This window comes from Pan troglodytes, chromosome 20, assembly GCF_028858775.2.
Source record: "Pan troglodytes isolate AG18354 chromosome 20, NHGRI_mPanTro3-v2.0_pri, whole genome shotgun sequence".
Taxonomy (NCBI): Eukaryota; Metazoa; Chordata; class Mammalia; order Primates; family Hominidae; genus Pan; species Pan troglodytes.
In genome coordinates, this window is record NC_072418.2 from 9621404 (window position 1) to 9641201 (window position 19798).

Below are 19798 nucleotides of genomic sequence, written 5' to 3' on the forward strand. Positions count from 1 at the left end.
GGATTACGATGTGGGCATCTCTGGGGGAAGGGAGAGGCATCATTCAACCGACCACATTCACCCTTTCTGGTATTTTCCTCTCCCAGCCACAGAATGTTTCAGTAGCAGTCATCGAGTGATATCTTTTTTCTTTTTTGAGACGGAGTCTCGCTCTGTCTCCCAGGCTGGAGTGCAGTGGGCACGATCTTGGCTCACCGCAAGCTCCGCCTCCCGGGTTCACGCCATTCTCCTGCCTCAGCCTCCCAAGTAGGTGGGACTACAGGTGCCCACCACCACACCTGGCTAATTTTTTGTATTTTTAGTAGAGACGGGGTTTCACCATGTTAGCCAGGATGGTCTCGATCTCCTGACCTCGTGATCCACCCGCCTTGGCCTCCCAAAGTGCTGGGATTACAGGCGTGAGCCACCACACCCGGCCTTCTTTTTTTTTCTTTTGTAAAAACAAAACAGAAAAGTTGCAAGGGTGACACAGAAAGTTCTCATGTACCCATCACTCAGTAAAGAGATAAATCCCCAGGAATGGAACAGAACGTGGCACCCAAGAATCTGTTGCTCAGAAGAGTCCCCAGAGCTGTCTCCACTGTGGGAGGATGGGATGGTGATGGAGATAGAAGAGTCCCTGCCTTGTGGTGGGGGAAGAGAGATTGCAAAACGGTGAGCAAAGAAATAAACACGTTCCACCTCCATAGGAAAACACAGGGGGAAGGGGAGAAATTCTGACCCCCCGGGGGTCACGTGGAAGTATCTTGGAGACATTTCTGGTTGTTGCAACCAGTGTGGGGTGGGAGTGCTACTGGTATCTAGTGGGGGGAGGCCAGGGATGCTACTAAACACCCTAAAGTGCCCAGGACAGCCGCCACCAGAGAGAGAATCCAGCTCCAAATGTCCTCAGTACTGCGGTTGAATAAGCAGGGAGTGAGGAAATTTCATCTAAGAGAAATCAAATCAGTTGCCTAACGTCACCCTGCTCAAAAGGGGCAGACCTGGGGTTAACAACCATGGGTTTTTCTCAGAGATTCTGCACACTGAACTTCTTGCCTCTTGTTTTTTGTTTTGTTGGTTTTTTCTGTTTGTTTGTTTGTTTTTTGTTTTTATGAAACGGAGTCTCGCTCTGTTGCCCAGACTGGAGTGCAGTGGCATGATCTCGGCTCACTGTAACCTCCGCCTCCTGGGTTTAAGTGATTCTCCTGCCTCAGCCACCCAAATGCCTGGGATTAGAGGCACCTGCGACCACATCTGGCTAAATTTTTTGTACAGATGGGGTTTCGCCATGTTGGCCAGGCTGGTCTGCAACTCCTGACCCCAGGTGATCCACCTGCCTTGACCTCCCAAAGTGCTGAGATTACAGGTGTGAGATTAAGGCCCAGCCCTTGCCTGTTGTTTGAGCAAAGATAATCTGAGGAAATCATATGAGGAAGGATCACGGGGAAAAGCATGTAGGTAGAGGGAACAGCAAGTGCCGAGGCTTAGAGGTGGCAGGAAGGCAGCCAGTGAGCTCCAGCCAAGGATCCCATGTCAGAGAAGTAGGTAACTGGCTTGTTGGTGGCAGCAAAGAAGAAGGCATGAACCATTCGCTCTTCTGTGCAGCAGTCACTCTGTGTGTGGTTTTCAGACATATTTAAAGTGGATTTTAAAAAGAAACAAATAAAAAGGACTTGCAATCCAACATCTGAGTAGGGGCTTTGTTAGGCTTCCCAGGACCTGGGGAAATTACCCAGGATTAGGATAAAACTGCAGGGGTGTCTGTTGCAGGGACCAGATATATTACTCTCTCCTGACCACAACCTTTCCAACCTCCACACTGGCCTCTGAAGCTCCGGGCTCCAGTTACTTCCAAGGACCACCCCCAGGGCTGGAAGCCATGGAGGGGAGTTCTGCAGCTCTTTGGGCTTCACATGTTGCTCTGATTGTCATGCCTTGGATTAGCAAGACCTCTCTCAGTTTGTGAGAATAGAAAGCTCAGTTATACAGAGAGAAAGAGAGAGAGAGAGAGAGAGAGAGAAAAGGGAGGGAGGGAGGGAAGGAAGGAGGGAGGGAGGGAAGGAAGGAAAGAAGGAGGGAAGGAAGGGAGGGAGGGAAGGGGGAGAGAGAAGGAAGGAAGGAAGGGAGGGAAGAGAGAGAGAAGGAAGAGAGGGAGGGAGGGAAGGAGGGAGGGAAAGGAAAAGAAAGGAAAGGAAGGAGGGAAGGAAGGGAAAGAAAGAAAACGAAAAAAAAGAAAAGAACGATTGCTGGCTCACTTAACTAACAAGTCATAGGACAAGGACACTTTCAGGTACAGCTAGATCCAGGTGTCAAATGATGTCATGGGGACCCCATCTCTCTCCCTTTCCTTTTCGCAGTCCTGCTTCCTTCTATGGTGTCAGAAGTCTGAGACGGGTGGTCTCTACATGGTGGCACCTGGATTATAGCTTCACAGCAAGGAAGATTTAGCAAGGAAAAATCTCTCTTTCTATCACTCCCACCAAAGTCCCAGAACTAAATCTTATGGAACCTTCTGGGGTCACATGCCCACCCCTGAACCAATCATGGAGGCTGGAGGAATTAAGAAAGCTGATTGGCCCAGTCTGAGTCATGTGCCTTCCCCTGAGCCAATCATAACAGTCTGAAGGAATAAAGGAAGCTGGCTCTGGGAATAGAGTCCACACAATGAGGTCTGAGTGGCTTCCCAAGCAAAATCTGATTCTAACCCATGCAAAATCTGGTTCTCTCTCCAGGAATGCTGCGTAGGCAAATCTGAATGCCTCCTCTCCAGAGATGAGTAATCTTGTGTTTGCCTCCTTTTCAAGTTGGTGGCAAAAGTGAATCCTATTTTTTTGTTTTATTTTATTTTTGAGATGGAGTCTCGCTCTGTCGCCCAGGCTGGAGTGCAGTGGCGCGATCTTGGCTCACTGCAACCTCCGCCTCCCGGGTTCAAACGAGTCTCCTGCCTCAGTTTCCCGAGGAGCTGGGGCTACAGGCGCGCCACCACACCTGGCTAATTTTTGTATTTTAAGTAGAGACAGGGTTTCACCATGTTGGCCAGGCTGGTCTCGAACTCCTGACCTCAGGTGATCCTCCCGCCTTGGCCTCCTAAAGTGCTGGAATTACAAGTGTGAGCCACCGTGCCTGGCCACGAATCCTATTTTTACAACTTGTGCCAACTCTAGGTAGGTTCCGTCTTGTTATGCCCATTCGAAAAACTGGGACTAACAGAGCATATGTTATGCAGTGACCAAGAAAATTAAATAAAATAATAGATATAAAACACTTAGCACAGGGTACAGTATTTGGTAAGTCTGCCACACATCGGCCATTATTATTCCTATATTTTAAATTTTACTGGTAACATAATAGTATGATTTGAATATTTGTCCCCTCCAAAACTCATGTTGAAATGTAATTCCTCATGTGGCAGCATTGAGAGGTGGGGCCTTTCAGAGGTGATTAAAAGGGCTGTGTCCTCATAAGTGGATTAATCCATTCATGGATTAATGGTTTATCTTAGGAGTGGGACTGGTGGTTTTATAAGAAGAGGAAGAGAGACCTGAGCTGACACTCTCAGCTCCTTCGCCATGTGATGCCCTGCTCCCTGTCAGGACTCTGCAGAGTCCCCATCAGCAAGAAGGTCTTCACCAGGCCGGGCGCAGTGGCTCAAGCCTGTAATCCCAGCACTTTGGGAGGCTGAGGCGGGCGGATCACTTGAGGTGAGGAGTTTGAGACTAACCTGGCCAACGTGGCGAGACCCCGTTTCTACCAAAAACACAAAAATTAACCGGCTGTGGTGTTGCGCACCTGTAATCCCAGCTACTCGGGAGGCTGAAGTGGGAGAATCTCTTGAACCCAGGAGGCAGAGGTTGCAGTGAGCTGAGATCGTGCCACTGCACTCCAGCCTGGGCAATAGAGTGAGACTCTGTCAAAAAAAAGGAAGAAGAAGAAGAAGAGGAGGAGGAACAAGAAGAAGAAAGAAGAAGAAGAAGAAGGCTGGGCGCAGTGGCTCACGCCTGTGATCCCAGCACTTTGGGAGGCCGAGGCGGGCGGATCACCTGAGGTCAGGAGTTCGAGACCAGCCTGGCCAGCATGGCGAAACCCCGTCCCTACTAAAAACACAAAAATGAGCCGGTTGTGGTGGCACACGTCTGTAATCCCAGCTACTTGGGACGCTGAGGCAGGAGAATCGCTTGAACCTGAGAGGCGGAGGTTGCAGTGAGCCGAGATCACACCACTGCACTCCAGCCTGGGCTACAGAGTGAGATTCCATCTCAGAAAAAAAAAAAAAAGAGATCCCTCCTTTCAGGATAAAGTTTGCATGGACTCTGGCATCACACTGGGTTTCAACTTCTCCTTTCTAGCTATGTCCCCTTCTCTAGGCAATTCAGCTACTCCAGGCCCCCCATCCACTTACCAGGACACAGGAATCAGAGTAACACCCATCTGGCAGGGCTGTTGTCGGGATCAAGTACAATTATACAGCAGGCTTGGGGTTCTGAAGCAGCTGGGAAGATCCACAAGCCACGATATATTGAGCACCAACTGTTTACAGCTATCAAGCATGTACTATCCACCAGGCACATGATCCTCCTAGCAATTTTTCCATTTTTCTGCACAGCACCATTTGGGAAAGGCTAAGTCAGAGTCTGGGGTGGGTTGAAAGCTAGAAGACACTCTGAGCCTATGTCCTCGGTAAAAAAAAAAAAAAAAAAAAAATCAGGAGTGACCCATGCTCAGCTGATAGCATTAACAGGGAAGGAAAGAGGGCGACAGAGACTCTTCCCCAACATCTATCTAGCCCAGCTTGGCACTTTGGACCGCAGCCTGTATGGAAATTCCTGGCCTCTGATGACCTCAAGCTGTCTTGGTCTTTAATCCTAACTCTGAACCTGTTTCCTTACTCAGATAGAGGTCTGACTTTTGACATGTGTCCCCTACTCCCAGCACCCATCTGGCTTCCTTATTTTTTGTTTTTTTAAGAGATAGGGTCTTGCTCTGTTGTCCTGGCTGGTGTTCAGTGGTGTGACTGTAGCTCACTGCAGCATCAAACTCCTGGGGTCGAGCAATCCTCCTGCTTCAGCCTCCGGAGTAGCTGGGACTACAGCCATGGGCCACCACAGCTGGCTAATTTTTTTATTTGTTTAGAGACAGGGTCTTGCTACATTGCCCAGGTTGGTCTTGAATCCCTAGCCTCAAGCGATCCTCCCACCTCGGCCTCCCAAAGTGCTGGGATTACAGGCATGAGCCACGGTGTCCAGCCTGGCTTCCCTATTTGGCAGTGATTATGTCCACTCCTTGCTCTTGGTGGAGGAAACAGCTATGTCCTTGGGGAGGGCCAGGCTGTAGGTAACTACGCTTCCTTAGAGGAAGCTATAGGTATAAGGAAGTCTGCTTACTCCAGGGACAGGGAGGCCAGCTCCCTTGCAAAAAAGGCAAAGAGGGAGGCCAGTGAAAAACTGGCTAAAACTGTCTGGGCACTGTGGCTCATGCCTGTAATGCCAGCACTTTGGGAGACTAAGGAGGGCGGATCACCTGAGGTCAGGAGTTTGAGACCAGCCTGGCCAGCATGGCAAAACACCATCTCTACTAACAATACAAAAATTAGCCCAGTGTGGTGGCGTGCACCTGTAATCCCAGCTACTCGGGAGGCTGAGGCAGGAGAATTGCTTGAACCTGGGAGGCAGAGGTTGCAGTGAGCTGAGACTGCGCCACTGCACTCCAGCGTGGGTGACAGAGTGAGACTCTGTCTCAAAGACAAACAAACAAAAAAAAAACAACTGGCTAAAACTAAAGAGGTTACCATGTGCCACTCACTACACTTTACATGTCACAAGCATTAATTACCTCATTTGATTTTCATCCAAACCAAGAAATGGAAGTATCTAGAGAAAGAAGCCCAGCATAAAGACACAAGGGAGCATTTTTGGAGGTAACCATTGACAGAAATGAGTTAAAGAAAATTCAACTGGTGTCCAGGCTCTGGTGTAAAATTCTGCTTTGGGGTGAAACGCAGGGTTACCTGGGCACACTGTGATGGTCCTGGCTAACCAGTAGCAGGTGGGCTTTTGCAGAGATAATCCAGGGCCCTGTGATGAGTTGGTCACCCTAGTGACCCAATTTTGGCCTCCAGATATTGGCTTCTGGCCAATTCTAGGAGGATCAGGAAGCCAAGTTTAGCACAGAATGTGCTGCTTCTTCATTGAACTCCTATTCACCCTTCAAAACCCAGTACAAAAGTTCCCTTCCTCTGTAAGGCAGAGTATAGCAGGAAAAGCTAGGGTTCTGAAGCCAGAGAGACTGTGGGTTCAAATCCTAGCTCTGTGAAAAGATTGTTGTGAGGACCATGTGCCTGGGAGACAATACATGCTCAATAACTGTATACAGCTGGTGCTCAGTAGTGACTTATGGATGTTCCCAGGTGCTTCAAAGCCCTCAACCTGATGGATATTACTCTATTAAACCCAAAATTTCCCATCTTCCCTCCTCTAAGCCACCAGAATAGACTGGAACAAAAAAAAATTTTTTTTTTTTTTTTTGAGACCAGTCTCGCTCTGCCACCCAGGCTGGAGTGCAGTGGCACGATCTCGGCTCACTGCAACCTCTGCCTCTTGGGTTCAAGCCATTCTCCTACCTCAGCCTCCAGTAGCTGGGACTACAGGCGTACACCACCACACCCAGCTAATTTTTGTATTTTTAGTAGAGACGGGGTTTCACCACGTTGGCCAGGATGGTCTCGATCTCTTGACCTCGTGATCCGCCTGCCTCAGCCTCCCAAAGTGCTGGGATTACAGGAGCGAGCTACCACACCAGGCCAATTTTTTTTTTTTTTTAAAGACAAAGTCTTGTGACATGCGCAAACCAGCTCATGCAAATCTCCGTTTCAGTCTTTCTGCCTCAACCTCAAGCCCTGACACCAAGCAGGGCTGTTTTCCAATTGGCTCTTCCTCTGCCAAGAATTTCCCCAGAGCACAAACAGAGGCGTGCAGCGAAGTAAACACGGTAAGCTCTGAAAACCCATTCATGGGCAGCTCAAAGGTGTCGAGACATCAGGGTGTGTGGCCGAGCTTTCCGCCATGGGGGCAGCGAGCCTCCACGAAGCCCAGGCGACTTGCCGACGGCCCCACTCCAGGTGACCAAGCCACATCTCGACCAGAGGAAGGAGAACATACAAAGAAAGACACTGTCTCTGCCGGAGGGCGATGGTCCAGGCAGTGCACCCTGGGCGAAGGGGCCAAGAAGCCGTAAGATGTGCATCCCGAGGAAATGCACCGTGGTTATAAATACAGCAAAGAGTGTTTGGATGAAGCTGGTGTCTGAAAGTGGAGACAGTCCTGGCTAACCAATAGCAGGTGGGCTTTTGCAGAGATAATCCAGGGCCCTTTTCACAGAGACCTAGGGCTGTAAGGAAGTCCCCTAAATGCCCAATAAATATCCAGGTTCTCGTCTCTAAATTAGCTGGCTGAAGAAAACTTGGTCCAAACTGCATCAGAGGTGGGGGTGGGGGAACAGAGGAAAGAAAAGGGGATGAGAGAGAGAGACAGACAGACAGACAGACAGACAGACAGAGACAGAGAGGGGAGTATCCCATTAAGGCAGCAGGGCAGCAGCAAAGAGGAGGGAGGAGGGGAGAGGGGAGGTTGTGGCCACATGCTGTGTAACACTTAGAGTTTCCTATGCACCCAGCACTATTCCAATTATTAACCATTTATTTCCCCCAACAATCCTAGATGTTACCTTTTTACAGAGGAGAAGACTGAGGCACAGAGAGGTTCAGTAACCTGCCCATGGTCACACAGCTATTGAGCGGCCGAGCCACAAGAAGACACTTGCTCCATCAATGTTACTGTGGGCCAGTTGCCATTATGGGTGTAAGATGATTCCTCAGGGAGAAACGCTAATGTTCCCCTTCGCCGACACTTTCTCCAGATCAGCTTAGGGGTGCTTGAGTGCCTGACCCGCCACCCCCGCCCCACCACCAAGCCAAAATGCTTGAGTGACACTCTCTGATTCTCCGGTGTACCATGTCACCAATTAGGTGTTTCAAGAGGGGCTTCCAAGAGGGAAGGACCTTTCTGTTTTCTTCCCTGTGGCTATGTCCTGACTCCCCAGCCCAGCACTTGAGTAATACATAAACCCACCTTCATTAAATGACTATCATCATATTCCTCCAGATTCCTTGGTCCCCCAAGTCTAGGGACATGGTTTTTGTCGGTAGCATGGCAGTGTCAAACCACAGAGCCACGAGGCTGATGATGGGCTCTTGGTTTCCATTTCCCCCCCTCAAAAAAAGAGCAGAGAATAATTGCAGAGTGCCCCTCACCCCCATTCCAGCACCCTGGTCCAGGGGTCCTCAAATGGAGGCGATTCTGCCCACCAGGAGACACCTGGCAGTGTCTGGAGACATTTGTGTTTGCCATGCCTCGGGGGCGGCACTCCTGGCATGGAGTGGGTGGAAGCCAGGGATGCTGCTAGCACCCTCAGTGCCCAGGACAGCCCCACCCCAGAGAACAATCCAGCCCCAGTGTCCGCAGGCCCCAGGTGGAGAAACCCAGTCCCGGAATGAGAAGCCCCTCTCCTCCACCACATCAAAGCCAAGATGACAACGTCTCTGAGTTTGACACAAGGTTAGGGGGAAGTCTCATTTTTCAAATGGCTGGCTGTAACACTGAAAAAGGAAAATTAAAAATGTCTGAGGATCGGCCAGGCATGGTGCCTCACGCCTGTAATCCCAGCACTTTGGGAGGCCGAGGCGGGAGGATCACGAGGTCAAGAGATCGAGACCATCCTGGCCAACATGGTGAAACCATATCTCTACTAAAAATACAAAAAAAAAATTAGCTGGGCGTGGTGGCATGTGCCTGTAGTCCCAGCTACTCAGGAGGCTGAGGCAGGAGAATGGTTTGAACCTAGGAGGTGGAGGTTGCAGTGAGCCAAGATCGCACCACTGCACTCCAGCCTGGCAACAGAGTGAGACTCCGTCTTAAGGGAAAAAAAAAAAAAAAACAACTCTAAGTACCAACTGCAGTGGCTCCTGCTTGTAATCCCAGCAATTTGGGAGGCCGAGGCAGGAGAGTTGCTTGAGCCTGAGAGGTCAAGACCATCCCTGGCAACATAGTGAGACCCCATCTCTACAAAAAATATATAAAAATTAGCCAGGTGCGATGGTGTACACCTGTGGTCCCAGCTACTTGGGAAGCTGAAGTGGGAGGATTGCTTGAGCCCAAGAGGTCAAGGCTACAGTAAGCCATGATCACGCCACTGCACACCAGCCTGGGCAACAGAGCCAGACCCTGTTTCCAAAAAAAAAATGCCTGAAGGAGGAGGTGAATCCTAGAAACAGCCCAATTTCGTCTCCATATACCCCTACTCCAAACAGGTTTCCAAATTGCAAAAATGGCTGATAAAAAAAATTCTTTAAGCTGATGTAAAAACTAATGCCCTCCTCCTCCTGCCAATTTTGCTACTCTTGAGCAAGATCTCAGCAGCTCCACTTGGATGCTGGAAATATATGCCAGAGGAGACTTATGATGCTAATTTCCTTTAGTAAACAGTTCAAATCTTGTCTTGGACACCAATGAAATAAGAAAAGCTAGCCACAGGCTGTGTGGAATTCCTTCCTCTTAACACTAAGCATCAGGCATTCCATGACTTTTGCTCTTGGGATGGCAAACATGAATGTTTCTAGAACACTGAGTTTTCCAGCATATACCTTTTCTGGTTATTTTCAATAGGTTTGGTGTGAAAAATTAACGAATTCACTATTTGTTGCTGGACAGTCCCTCTGGAACAAAGAACTGTGTGTCAAATACCAGCTGAATAATCAAGCAAACATTTGCATTCTTTTTTTTTTTAAAGACAGGGTCTGGCTCTGTTGCCCAGGCTGGAGTGCAGTGGCGTGATCACAGCTCACCACAGCCTCAACCTCCTGAGCTCAAGCAATCCTCTCAACTCAGCCTCTCAAGTAGCTGGGACTACAGGCACGCACTACCACACCTGGTTAATTTTTGTATTTTTTGTAGAGATGGGGTTTCACCAAGTTGCCCAGGCTGGTCTCAAACTTCTGGACTCAAGCGATCCGCTTGCCTCAGTCTCCCCAAATGCTGCAAATACAGGCATGAGCCACTGCACCCGGTCAACATTTGCATTCTCGTCGAAAGATCACGTGCTTTTTCCAAAGCATGTGAGAGTTTTGCATCGACTCCAGCCAGCTTAGACGTAATGTGGGCCCTCCCCTTTCACCAAGAGGACCAGCGGCTATTGCAGATGCCCTTGCAAGTTACAAAACATGTTCTCCATCAAGCCACACAGGGTTATGGATCGGAAAGGCAGCCCACCCTGATGAAAACCACAGTCGCGGTACAGATTGTTTTGTTTTTGTTTTTGTTTTTCCAGAACACTGATATGTATCTTCAATGGTTAACATTGTGTCCTAAAAGGTGTTTTTCTGTTTCTTAACATACCAGAAACAAGATGGTCTGAGACCGCGACCTTCACACTAGGGTCATATTTCAACACAGAAACCAGGGTAGCATCATCCAGAAAAAAAAAAAGCCGGGGGAGGTAAATCAGACTGTCCCAAATCTAGGGCCTCTCTCAGGGCACAAGAAACAGCCCCAGAGGGCCCCCATGGGTCCTGCTCCCTAAGGCCATTTGTCTCTGTTCACTGTGGTACAGGGTGGTTCTGAAACACACTCTAACTTTAGTGATGACACAGGGTCCGGAAAGTATCCAGACCTATAGTCCAGCAGACTTTCCATGAAGACCTGCCCTAAAACGAATATCGACACTTGGCCAGAAGCAACAAAATAACATTCCACTCTGCTGGAAAATTGAGGCGGGGGCTTAAAGGCTTATTTTAACAGCTTAACAGCTTAGCAAAATAAATCTGCTGTCATTATACACAGACAAATGTCGTTTATGTCTCTTGCATCTATGAGACAATCAAGATTTCATGATCACACCCCATTTACTCAGTGAGGCTAAAGACAGGAAGGTCAAGAGTATTAACAATTATATAATTATCCTCTGCAGTAAAACAATTGAGGCATTCCACTCAAATCAGAAATGAGACTGGGCTGACCATATTCAGCTGCGTCACTGAACACTGTTCTGGAAGTTCCTGCCATAACAAGGTTAACAGCAATAACTGGTCTAATTATTGGCAAAAGGCAACAAGTCATCACTATCTGCAGATGCTGCAATTATAGAATTGGAAAATTGAAGGGAATCAATTGCAGGGCTTTTAGAACTAGTAAGCATTTAATAAGGCAGCAGTAAGTAAAGAAAACACAATCCCTGTCCCCTATGCTACAAAATAATCACTTTTAATACTTCAAAACATCTCCCTTATATTAGATGATAGACACACGGAGAGATGGAGAGATGAATGGACACATGGATGGGTGGATGAATGGGTGGGTGGAAGGATGGATGAATGAATAAGTGGATGTATGCATAGGTGAATAGATGGATGAGAAGATTGCTGGGTGAGTGGTTGGAAGGGATGGAGGGACAGGTGTGTGGATGGTTGGCAGAGTAGATAGAAGGATGGATGGATGGATGGATGGACGTCTGGGTGGGTGGATGGATGGATGGATGAATGGATGAGTGGATGTATGGATGGATGGGTGATTGGATGAGTGGATGGATGGATGGATGGGTGAGTGAATGGATGCAGGGTGACTGAATGAATGGATGGGTGAATGGATAGATGATGGATGAATGGGTGAGTGGATGAATGGATGGATGGATGGATGGATAATAGATGGTGGGTAGTGAATGGACTAGATGAATGGATAGATGGATGGATGGGCAAGTGGATGGAGGGATGGATGGATGGATGGATGAATGGGCAGATGAGCAAATGGATGGAGGGATGATGGATGGATGGATGGATGGATGGATGGATGGATGGATAGATGGATGGGCAGATGAGCAAGGGAGTGATAGATATAAAGCCAGCAATCTAAGAACAATGCTTACAAGAAGTAGACAAACTGTGTCTGAAGCAAAATCACAAAACATTTCTAAGAACAGGAAAGAACCCTTGGGAAAATGGAGAGGAAATCCATGACATAGGAGAGTACAAGTAAATACTGCCAAGGTGCTCCTTCTCTCCATCAATTTATGGACTTCACATACAATCAACCCCATAAAGGGCCTCTGGGTCTGTGTTTTCCTTTTCCTTTGCTTCCCTTTTTCTTTCTTGGAACTTGGCTACAGTTTTTAAACTTTTGGAAGCATAAACAAAGCAAGGATGCTTTTGAAAAATGAAAAAGAAGAATTACTCTGGAGGATACATTTACAGTCTTTTTTTTTTTTTTTTTTGAGACAGGGTCTTGCTCTATTGCCCAGGCTGGAGTGCAGTGGCACAGTCATGGCTCACTGCAGCCTCAAACTCCTGGAGTCAAGTGATGCTCCCACCTCAGCCTCCCAAGTAGCTGAGACCACAAGTCAGTGCCACTATGCTCAGCTAATTTTTCTTTTTCTTTTTTTTTGTTTGTTTGTTTTTGTTTTTGTAAAGACGGGGTCTTGCTATGTTGTCCAGGCCGGCCTCAAACTCCTGGCTTCAAGGAAGTCTTCTGCCTCAACCTCCCAAAACACTGGGTTTACAGACATGAGTCACCGTACCCGGCTCAGAACTTTTATCTATATTGTTCTCGGCCACTTTCTCAGAGGCTCGCACAGCACCTTGCTCTTAGCAGACGGACAGAAGGCACAGGTCAATGAATGGGCAGCTTAGGTAGGGAAGATGGATTTGAAGGCCATGTAAGGAGTTAAAGGGATGGGACTCAGTAATTGATCAGGTGTAGCAATGAGGGAGAGAAAGATTCCCAGCTCTAGACTGAGGTCAGGCTGTGAGCTCAGAGCAAAGCCTGCAGTTCATCTTGGTAGCAGCTGGATCACTTTGAGCACAGTGCTGACCTTTCTGTCAGCCTCAACTTCTCCCTCTGCAAATTAGGAATCCTAACAGTGTCGACCTGGTGAGGTCACTGAGGCGATGACAGGATAAACCACACCAAGTGTCTAGCTCACAGCATGGTACTCCATGCTTTCAGAAATATTACCTCGGCTGGGTGAGGTGCTTCACGCCTGTCATCCCAGCACTTTGGGAGGCCAAGGCAGGTGGATCACCTGAGGTCAGGAGTTCGAGACCAGCCTGGCCAACATGGTGAAACCCCATCTCGACTAAAAATACAAAAATTAGCCGGGTGTGGTGGCGGGCATCTGCAATCCCAGCTACTTGGGAGGCTGAGGCAGGGAGAATCGCTTGAATCCGAGAGGCGGAGATTGCAGTGGACTGAGATTGCACCACTGCACTCCAGCCTGGGTGACAGTGAGACTCCATCTCAAAAAAAAAAAAAAAAAAAAAAAAATTAGCTCAAGGCCTCCTCTAGGAGAGATTAGGTCAGACTGTTCCTCCTGCAGCAAGGCCCTTTGCAGTATGGAAAAACCTCGGAGGTCTGTGCAGAAGAGAGACTATCTAGGGACGGATTTCAACAAAGCCAGCGCCAAGGAGGCGCGTGTCTACAGCGGAGCTGCAGCCTTTAAAAGCCTCCAGCCTCCCCTCCTGGCACGGACACAGGGAAGCCAACTCCCTTGGCCAGAGCCAGGAGCCAGGAGCCACACCAGCTCACTGATTTCCAGAAACTCACAATTGCCCACTTACTCGGCACAGCCTGTGCGCCACGGAGGAAACTGGAAAGGAGGGATCTCCTTGGAACATTCTGGCAGCTCAGCAAAGAGGGGGGAAGAATTAATTTCGGATCCTGAATTTGCATCTGCAAATGCTGTTTTCGTTCAAACGCTTTGTGTTGTCTTATTTGTTTTTGGTGTTGTTTTTTGTTTTTGTTTTTTTTTTGAGATGGAGTCTCTCTCTTTCGCCCAGGCTCTAGTGCAGTGGGGTGATCTCTGCTCTCTGCAACCTCCACCTCCCAGGTTCAAGTGATTCTCCTGCCTCAGCCTCCTGAGTAGCTGGGATTATAGGTCCCCAACAGCACACCCTGCTAATTTTTGTATTTTTAGTAGAGACAGGGTTTCACCATGTTGGTCAGGCTGGTCTCGAACTGCTGACCACAAGTTATCTGCCCACCTTGGCCTCCCATTGTGCTGGGATTACAGACATGAGCCACGGCACCTGGCCCTGTGTTGTCTTGGTAAGAGTTTAAAGTGACTGGATGTTGGGGCTATATATCCACCACCAACAACCTGCCATACATCCTTTTACCCTCAAATTTTTGCTCTTTGAATCCTAACTGCTCCTGGCAGTAAACCCCGTCTAGGACTACCTGCCAACATACCTTAAACTTTTCTCTCTCTTTTTTTTTTTTTTCAATTATAGAGACAGAGTCTCACTATGTTGCCCAGGCTATTGTTGAACTCCTGAGCTCAAGCAATTCTCCCACCTCAGCCTCCCGAAGTGCTGGGATTACAGGCATAAGCCACCACACTCAGCCAAACTTTTCAAACAATACTCTTCTTAAGCCATATCTCAGGCTCTCATATGCCCTACTTTTTGCATGAAGCTAACTATTTCTTTCTCTACCCGCTTCTTCAATAAAACCAAACTAAACAATAATAATCAACAATGGTGATAGTAATCATTGCAACACCTCATTCCCAGGGGGTACTGGGAATTCACTGGAAAGGGCTGGGATGAGGCAATGTCCTCCATTTTGTTTTCAGTGGTGGTTACACAGGTGCATATAATTTTTGTCAAAATTCATTGAACTCAATGCTTCAGATCTGTGCGTTTTATTTTATTTTATTTATTTTGAGACAGAGTCTCCTTCTGTTACCCCGGCTGGAGTACAATGGCCTGATCTTGGCTCACTGCAACCTCCGCCTCCTGGGTTTAAGCGATTCTCCTGCCTCAGCCTCCTGAGTAGCTGGGATTACAGGAACGCACCATCACGTCTGGCTAATTTTTGTATTTTCAGTAGTTGGCCAGGCTGGTCTCAAATTCCCGACCTCAAGTGATCTGCCTGCCTCAGCCTGTCAAAGTGTTGGGATTACAGGCGTGAGCCACTGCACCCCGGCCATGTGCATTTTATTGTATGTTAAATATTTCAGTTGTTGGCCGGGCCCAGTGGCTCGCGCCTGTGATCTCAGCACTTTGGGAGGCTGAGGGTGGATCACCAGGTCAGGAGATCGAGACCATCCTGGCTAACAAGATGAAACCCTGTCTCTACTTAAAGTACAAAAAATCAGCCAGGCGCGGTGGCAGGCACCTGTAGTCCCAGCTACTTGGGAGGCTGAGGCAGGAGAATGGCGTGAACCCGGGAGGCGGAGCTTGCAGTGAGCCGAGATCCCGCCACTGCACTCCAGCCTGGGCAACAGTGCAAGACTCCGTCTCAAAAAAAAAAAAATTTCAGTTGCTAAACTTAATCAAAGAAATAACAGTAGCTACAATAGGTCACAATGTACAGATGCAATATAACTACAATACTAGCAACAATGTAACTACCATGTTTATCATTCCCATATCCTCTTCTCTGATCCTCACAGCGAGCTTGTGATACATGTTGGGTTTGGTTTTGGTGTTGATTTTTTGAGACAGTCTCCCTCTGTCACCCAGGCTAAAGTGCAGTGGCGCCATCTCGGCTCACTGCAACCTCTGCTTCCTGGGTTCAAGTGATTCTCCTGCCTCAGCCTCCTGAGTAGCTGGGATTACAGGCACCAGCCACCACACCTGGCTAATTTTTGTATTTTTAATAGAGACGGGGTTTCACCATGTTGGCCAGGCTGGTCTTGAACTCCTGACCTCAGGTGATCCACCCGCCTCGGCCTCCCAAAGTGCTGTGATTACAGGCGTGAGCCACCATGCCTGGCCTGTGATACCTTTTGGTTCCCATTTTACAAAAGAGGAAACAGATCCCGGAGAACTCCAGTGGACTTGCCCAGAGCCCCACGGCTACTAACAGGTAAAGCCTGGTTCCAAACCATCGTACTATGCTGTGTGGCCTGGCATGTGCCAGGTAGGGGGAGAAAGAAATGAAACATGGCTGCAACTTTTCAGAAACTTGTACAAGCAAGCCCTGACCCCGAGTGCTGGGAACCACCCTATCAATGAAAGAAACCCCACACACTGCCCACTCTGCTGTCCTGCTACCCTGCACATCCTATGCCTTACACCAAGGATGGCCAATCCCTGCAACACTGGGTCACCCAGGAAAGCTAAACGTCTTTTGTTTTTTCTTTTTCTGTCTTTTTTTTTTTTTTTTTTTTGAGACGCAGTCTCGCTGTGTCGCCCAGGCTGGAGTGCAGTGGCACGATCTCCGCTCACTGCAAGCTCTGCCCCCCGGGTTCACGCCATTCTCCTGCCTCAGCCTCCTGAGCAGCTGGGACTACAGGCGCCCGCCACCACGCCCGGCTAATTTTTTTGTATTTTTAGTAGAGACAGGGTTTCACCATGTTCGCCAGGATGGTCTCGATCTCCTGACCTCGTGATCTGCCCGCCTCGGCCTCCCAAAGTGCTGGGATTACAGGCCTGAGCCACCATGCCCGGCCTTCTTTTGTTTTTTTCTAAGAGGTGGGGGTCTCCCTCTGTTGCCCAGGCTGGAGTGTAGTGGCACGATCATAGCTCACTGCAGCCTCGACCTCCTAGGCTCAAGCAATCCTCCCACCACAGCCTCCTGAGCAGCTGTGACTGCAGGTGCACGCCACCAATAATTTGTTAATTATTATTATTTTGTAGAGACAGGGGTCTCACTATATTGCCCAGGCTGGGCTCAAACTCCTAGGCTCAAGCTATCTCCCTGCCTCACCCTCCCAAAGTGCTGGGATTACAGGTGTGAGCCACAGCTCCTGGCCTCTCCCAAATATTGAAAGATCTATTTATTCTGGCTCATAATAAAGTTCTCTAGTAATACAAAGCTACAGGGTATAAATGTGTGTGTGTATGTGTTATGTTTTGTTCCTAACAAAACAAATATGGACAACTATTTATTTTTAATATGGTTTAAGTTCAACTGCTTTCTTCTTCCTTAAGCTGAGCTATAATTTTCTGGCTCTAAATGAGTGCTTACTACGTGCTAACTGTTGTACGTGCAGTCTCTCGGTTAAGCCTTACAGTAACTCCATGACAAAGCTTGGATTATTATTTTACCTTTTACAGGTGAGAAAACAGGCTCAAAATGGATACACAACCTGTTTCCGGGTTGTCATCAAGGTTCAAATTTATCTGAGTGCTTAATCACCACTAAAAAGTGCTTCCATGAATGTGGTTGCCAACTTGTTTGGTGTTTAATCTTTACTTTTGATAATCTGTTATTGGTAGACACAACTCTATTGACGGAAACTTTTTTTTTTTTTGAGACGAAGTCACATTCTGTCACACAGGCTGGAGTGGTGCAGTGGCGCAATCTCGGCTCACTGCAACCTCCACCTCCCAGGTTCAAGCGATTCTCCTGCCTCAGCCTCCCTAGTAGCTGGGACCACAGGCGCGCTATGGTGTCCAGCTAATTTTTTTTATTTTTAGTAGAGATGGAGTTTCACTATGTTGGGCAGGCTGTTCTCAAACTCCTGACCTCAAGTGATGATCCGCCCACCTCAGGCTCCCAAAGTGCTGGGATTACAGGCATGAGTCACTGCATCTGGCCCCTATTATTTTAAATGGAAATGGGGTCTTTCTTTGTTGCCCAGGCTGGAGTGTAGTGGTGCGATCATAACTCACTGCAGCCTGGAACTCCCTGGCTCAAGCAATCTTCCCGTCTCAGCCTCCTGAGTAGCTGGGACTACAGGCACATGCCACTACACCCAATTAATTTTTAAATTTTTTGTAGAGATGGGGGTCTCGCCATGTTGCCCAGGCTGGTCTTGAACTCCTGGGCTCAAGTAATCCTCCCACCTCTGCTTCCCAACGTGCTGGGATTACAAGTGTGAGCCACACTGCCAGACCAAGATGATTTAAAGTATACAGGAGGATGTATGTAGGTTATGTACAAACACTACGCCATTTTATGTCAGGGACTGGATCCCCAGGGGGGTTTTGGAATCATTGAGGATACCAAGGCACAAGTGTACAATCTATCCAGGAGAAAATGAAAATGGGAGAATCAACAGTTCCGAGTATCAGGATCTAAGGAGGAGATTTCAAAACACTGCTTTTCATATCCTCCCATCATGAAAACAAGGGTTTTTCAAAAATCCCTTCTTAAAAATATTTCTGGGCCCAGCGCAGTGGCTCATGCCTGTAATCCCAACACTTTGGGAGGCCAAGGCGGGTGGACACGAGGTCAGAAGATCGACACCATCCTGACTAACATGATGAAACCCCATCTCTACGAAAAATACAAAAAATTAGCCAGGTGTGGTGGAGGGCACCTGTAGTCCCAGCTACTTGGGAGGCTGAGGCAGGAGAATGGCGTGAACCCGGGAGGCGGAGCTTGCACTGAGCTGAAATTGCGTCACTGCACTCCAGACTGGGCGACAGAGAAAGACTCCGTCTCAAAAAATAATAATAATAACAAAATTTAAAAAAAATTTCTGGAAATAGACTTTTCACAGATGGTTGTGAGGGCCAGTATTCAATCATCACTTGCAATCAGTCAGCCCTGACTTCTCCTTTGGCACTTATCTGCTTAACTACAAACTCAGTCAACAGTCTAAGAGCAAGGCAAGTTTCAACCTGCAGCTCGTCCACCCTTTGAGAACCCTGAGAAGATCATTAGACCACTGCTGTGCTCTCCCCTCTCCAAACACAGTCACGAACTCCCTACATTCTTACTCCTTGTGTCTGAAGATGAATAACCACCCTAAAATTATCGCTCTCAACTCTCTCACAGGAAAGAAAATTTCCAGGACTCTAGAAAATAAGATTCTGCAAATATCCATGTGTCTGGCGCTAGAGCTTACGGAAGATTTTCAAAGCCACAGTGTGGAGCTAATTAAATTAATTACAACACCCTGTGAAAAATCAGCTGCTTTTCAAAGATACTGTTAAGAAAGTGAAAGGGGCCAGGCGCTGCAGCTCTCGCCTGTAATCCCAACACTTTGGAAGGATGAGGAGGGAGATTGCTTGAGATCCCAGGGGTTCAAGACCAGCCTGGGCAAGGTAGTGAGACCCCATCTTTACAAAAAGAAAATTAGCTGGGTGTAGTGATGTGTGCTTGTAATCCAAGCTACTCAGGAGGCCGAGGTGGGAGGATTACTTGAGCCCAGGAGTTCAGGGCTGCAGTGAACTCCAGCCTGGGCAACAGAGTAAGATCCTGTCTCTAAAAATAATAATAACAATAATAATAATAAAGATTGACAATAAATATTAAGTGCTGCTAAGGATGTGGAGCAATTAGAACTCTCATACATTGCTGGTGGAAATATAACAGACTCCAACCACTTAGGAAAACAATCTGGCCTTTCCTTTTTTTTTTTTTTTTTTTTAAAGACAGAGTCTTGCTTTGTTACCCAGGCTGGAGTGCAGTGGTGCGATCTCAGCTCACTGCAACCTCCACCTGCTGGATTCAAGCAATTCTCCCACCATAGCTTGGATTATAGGTGCCCACCACCACACCCGGCTAATTTTTGTATTTTGAGTAGAGACGGGGTTTCACCACGTTGGCCAGGCTGGTCTTGAACTGCTGACCTCAAGTGATCCACCTGCCTCAGCCTCCCAGAGTGCTAGGATTACAAGCATGAGCCACCGCACCTGGCCTGCCCACTCCTTATACACACTTCTACTACACAACTCATCCATTCTGCTCCAGGATATAACCTCAAGAGATATGAAGGCATTGGTCCGCATAAAAGACTCCTACACAATTGTGTATAACAGGTTCATGCAGGTTTATGAATAATAGCCAAAAGTTGAAAACAACCCAAATGTCTCTCAACA

At 47.9% G+C, this 19798-nt stretch overlaps 2 protein-coding genes across 5 annotated transcripts in view; both read right to left on the minus strand.

The window, feature by feature from the left end:
* The window catches only part of INSR (insulin receptor), a 184586-nt gene that overhangs the window by 107409 nt on the left and 57379 nt on the right, over positions 1–19798 (minus strand). The window lies entirely within an intron of this gene.
* Positions 6884–7754, minus strand: LOC100609776 (uncharacterized). The gene has a single exon (XM_063801093.1). It carries the CDS (start codon positions 7670–7672, stop codon positions 6986–6988), a length of 687 nt encoding a protein of 228 aa, XP_063657163.1. The 5' UTR covers positions 7673–7754; the 3' UTR covers positions 6884–6985.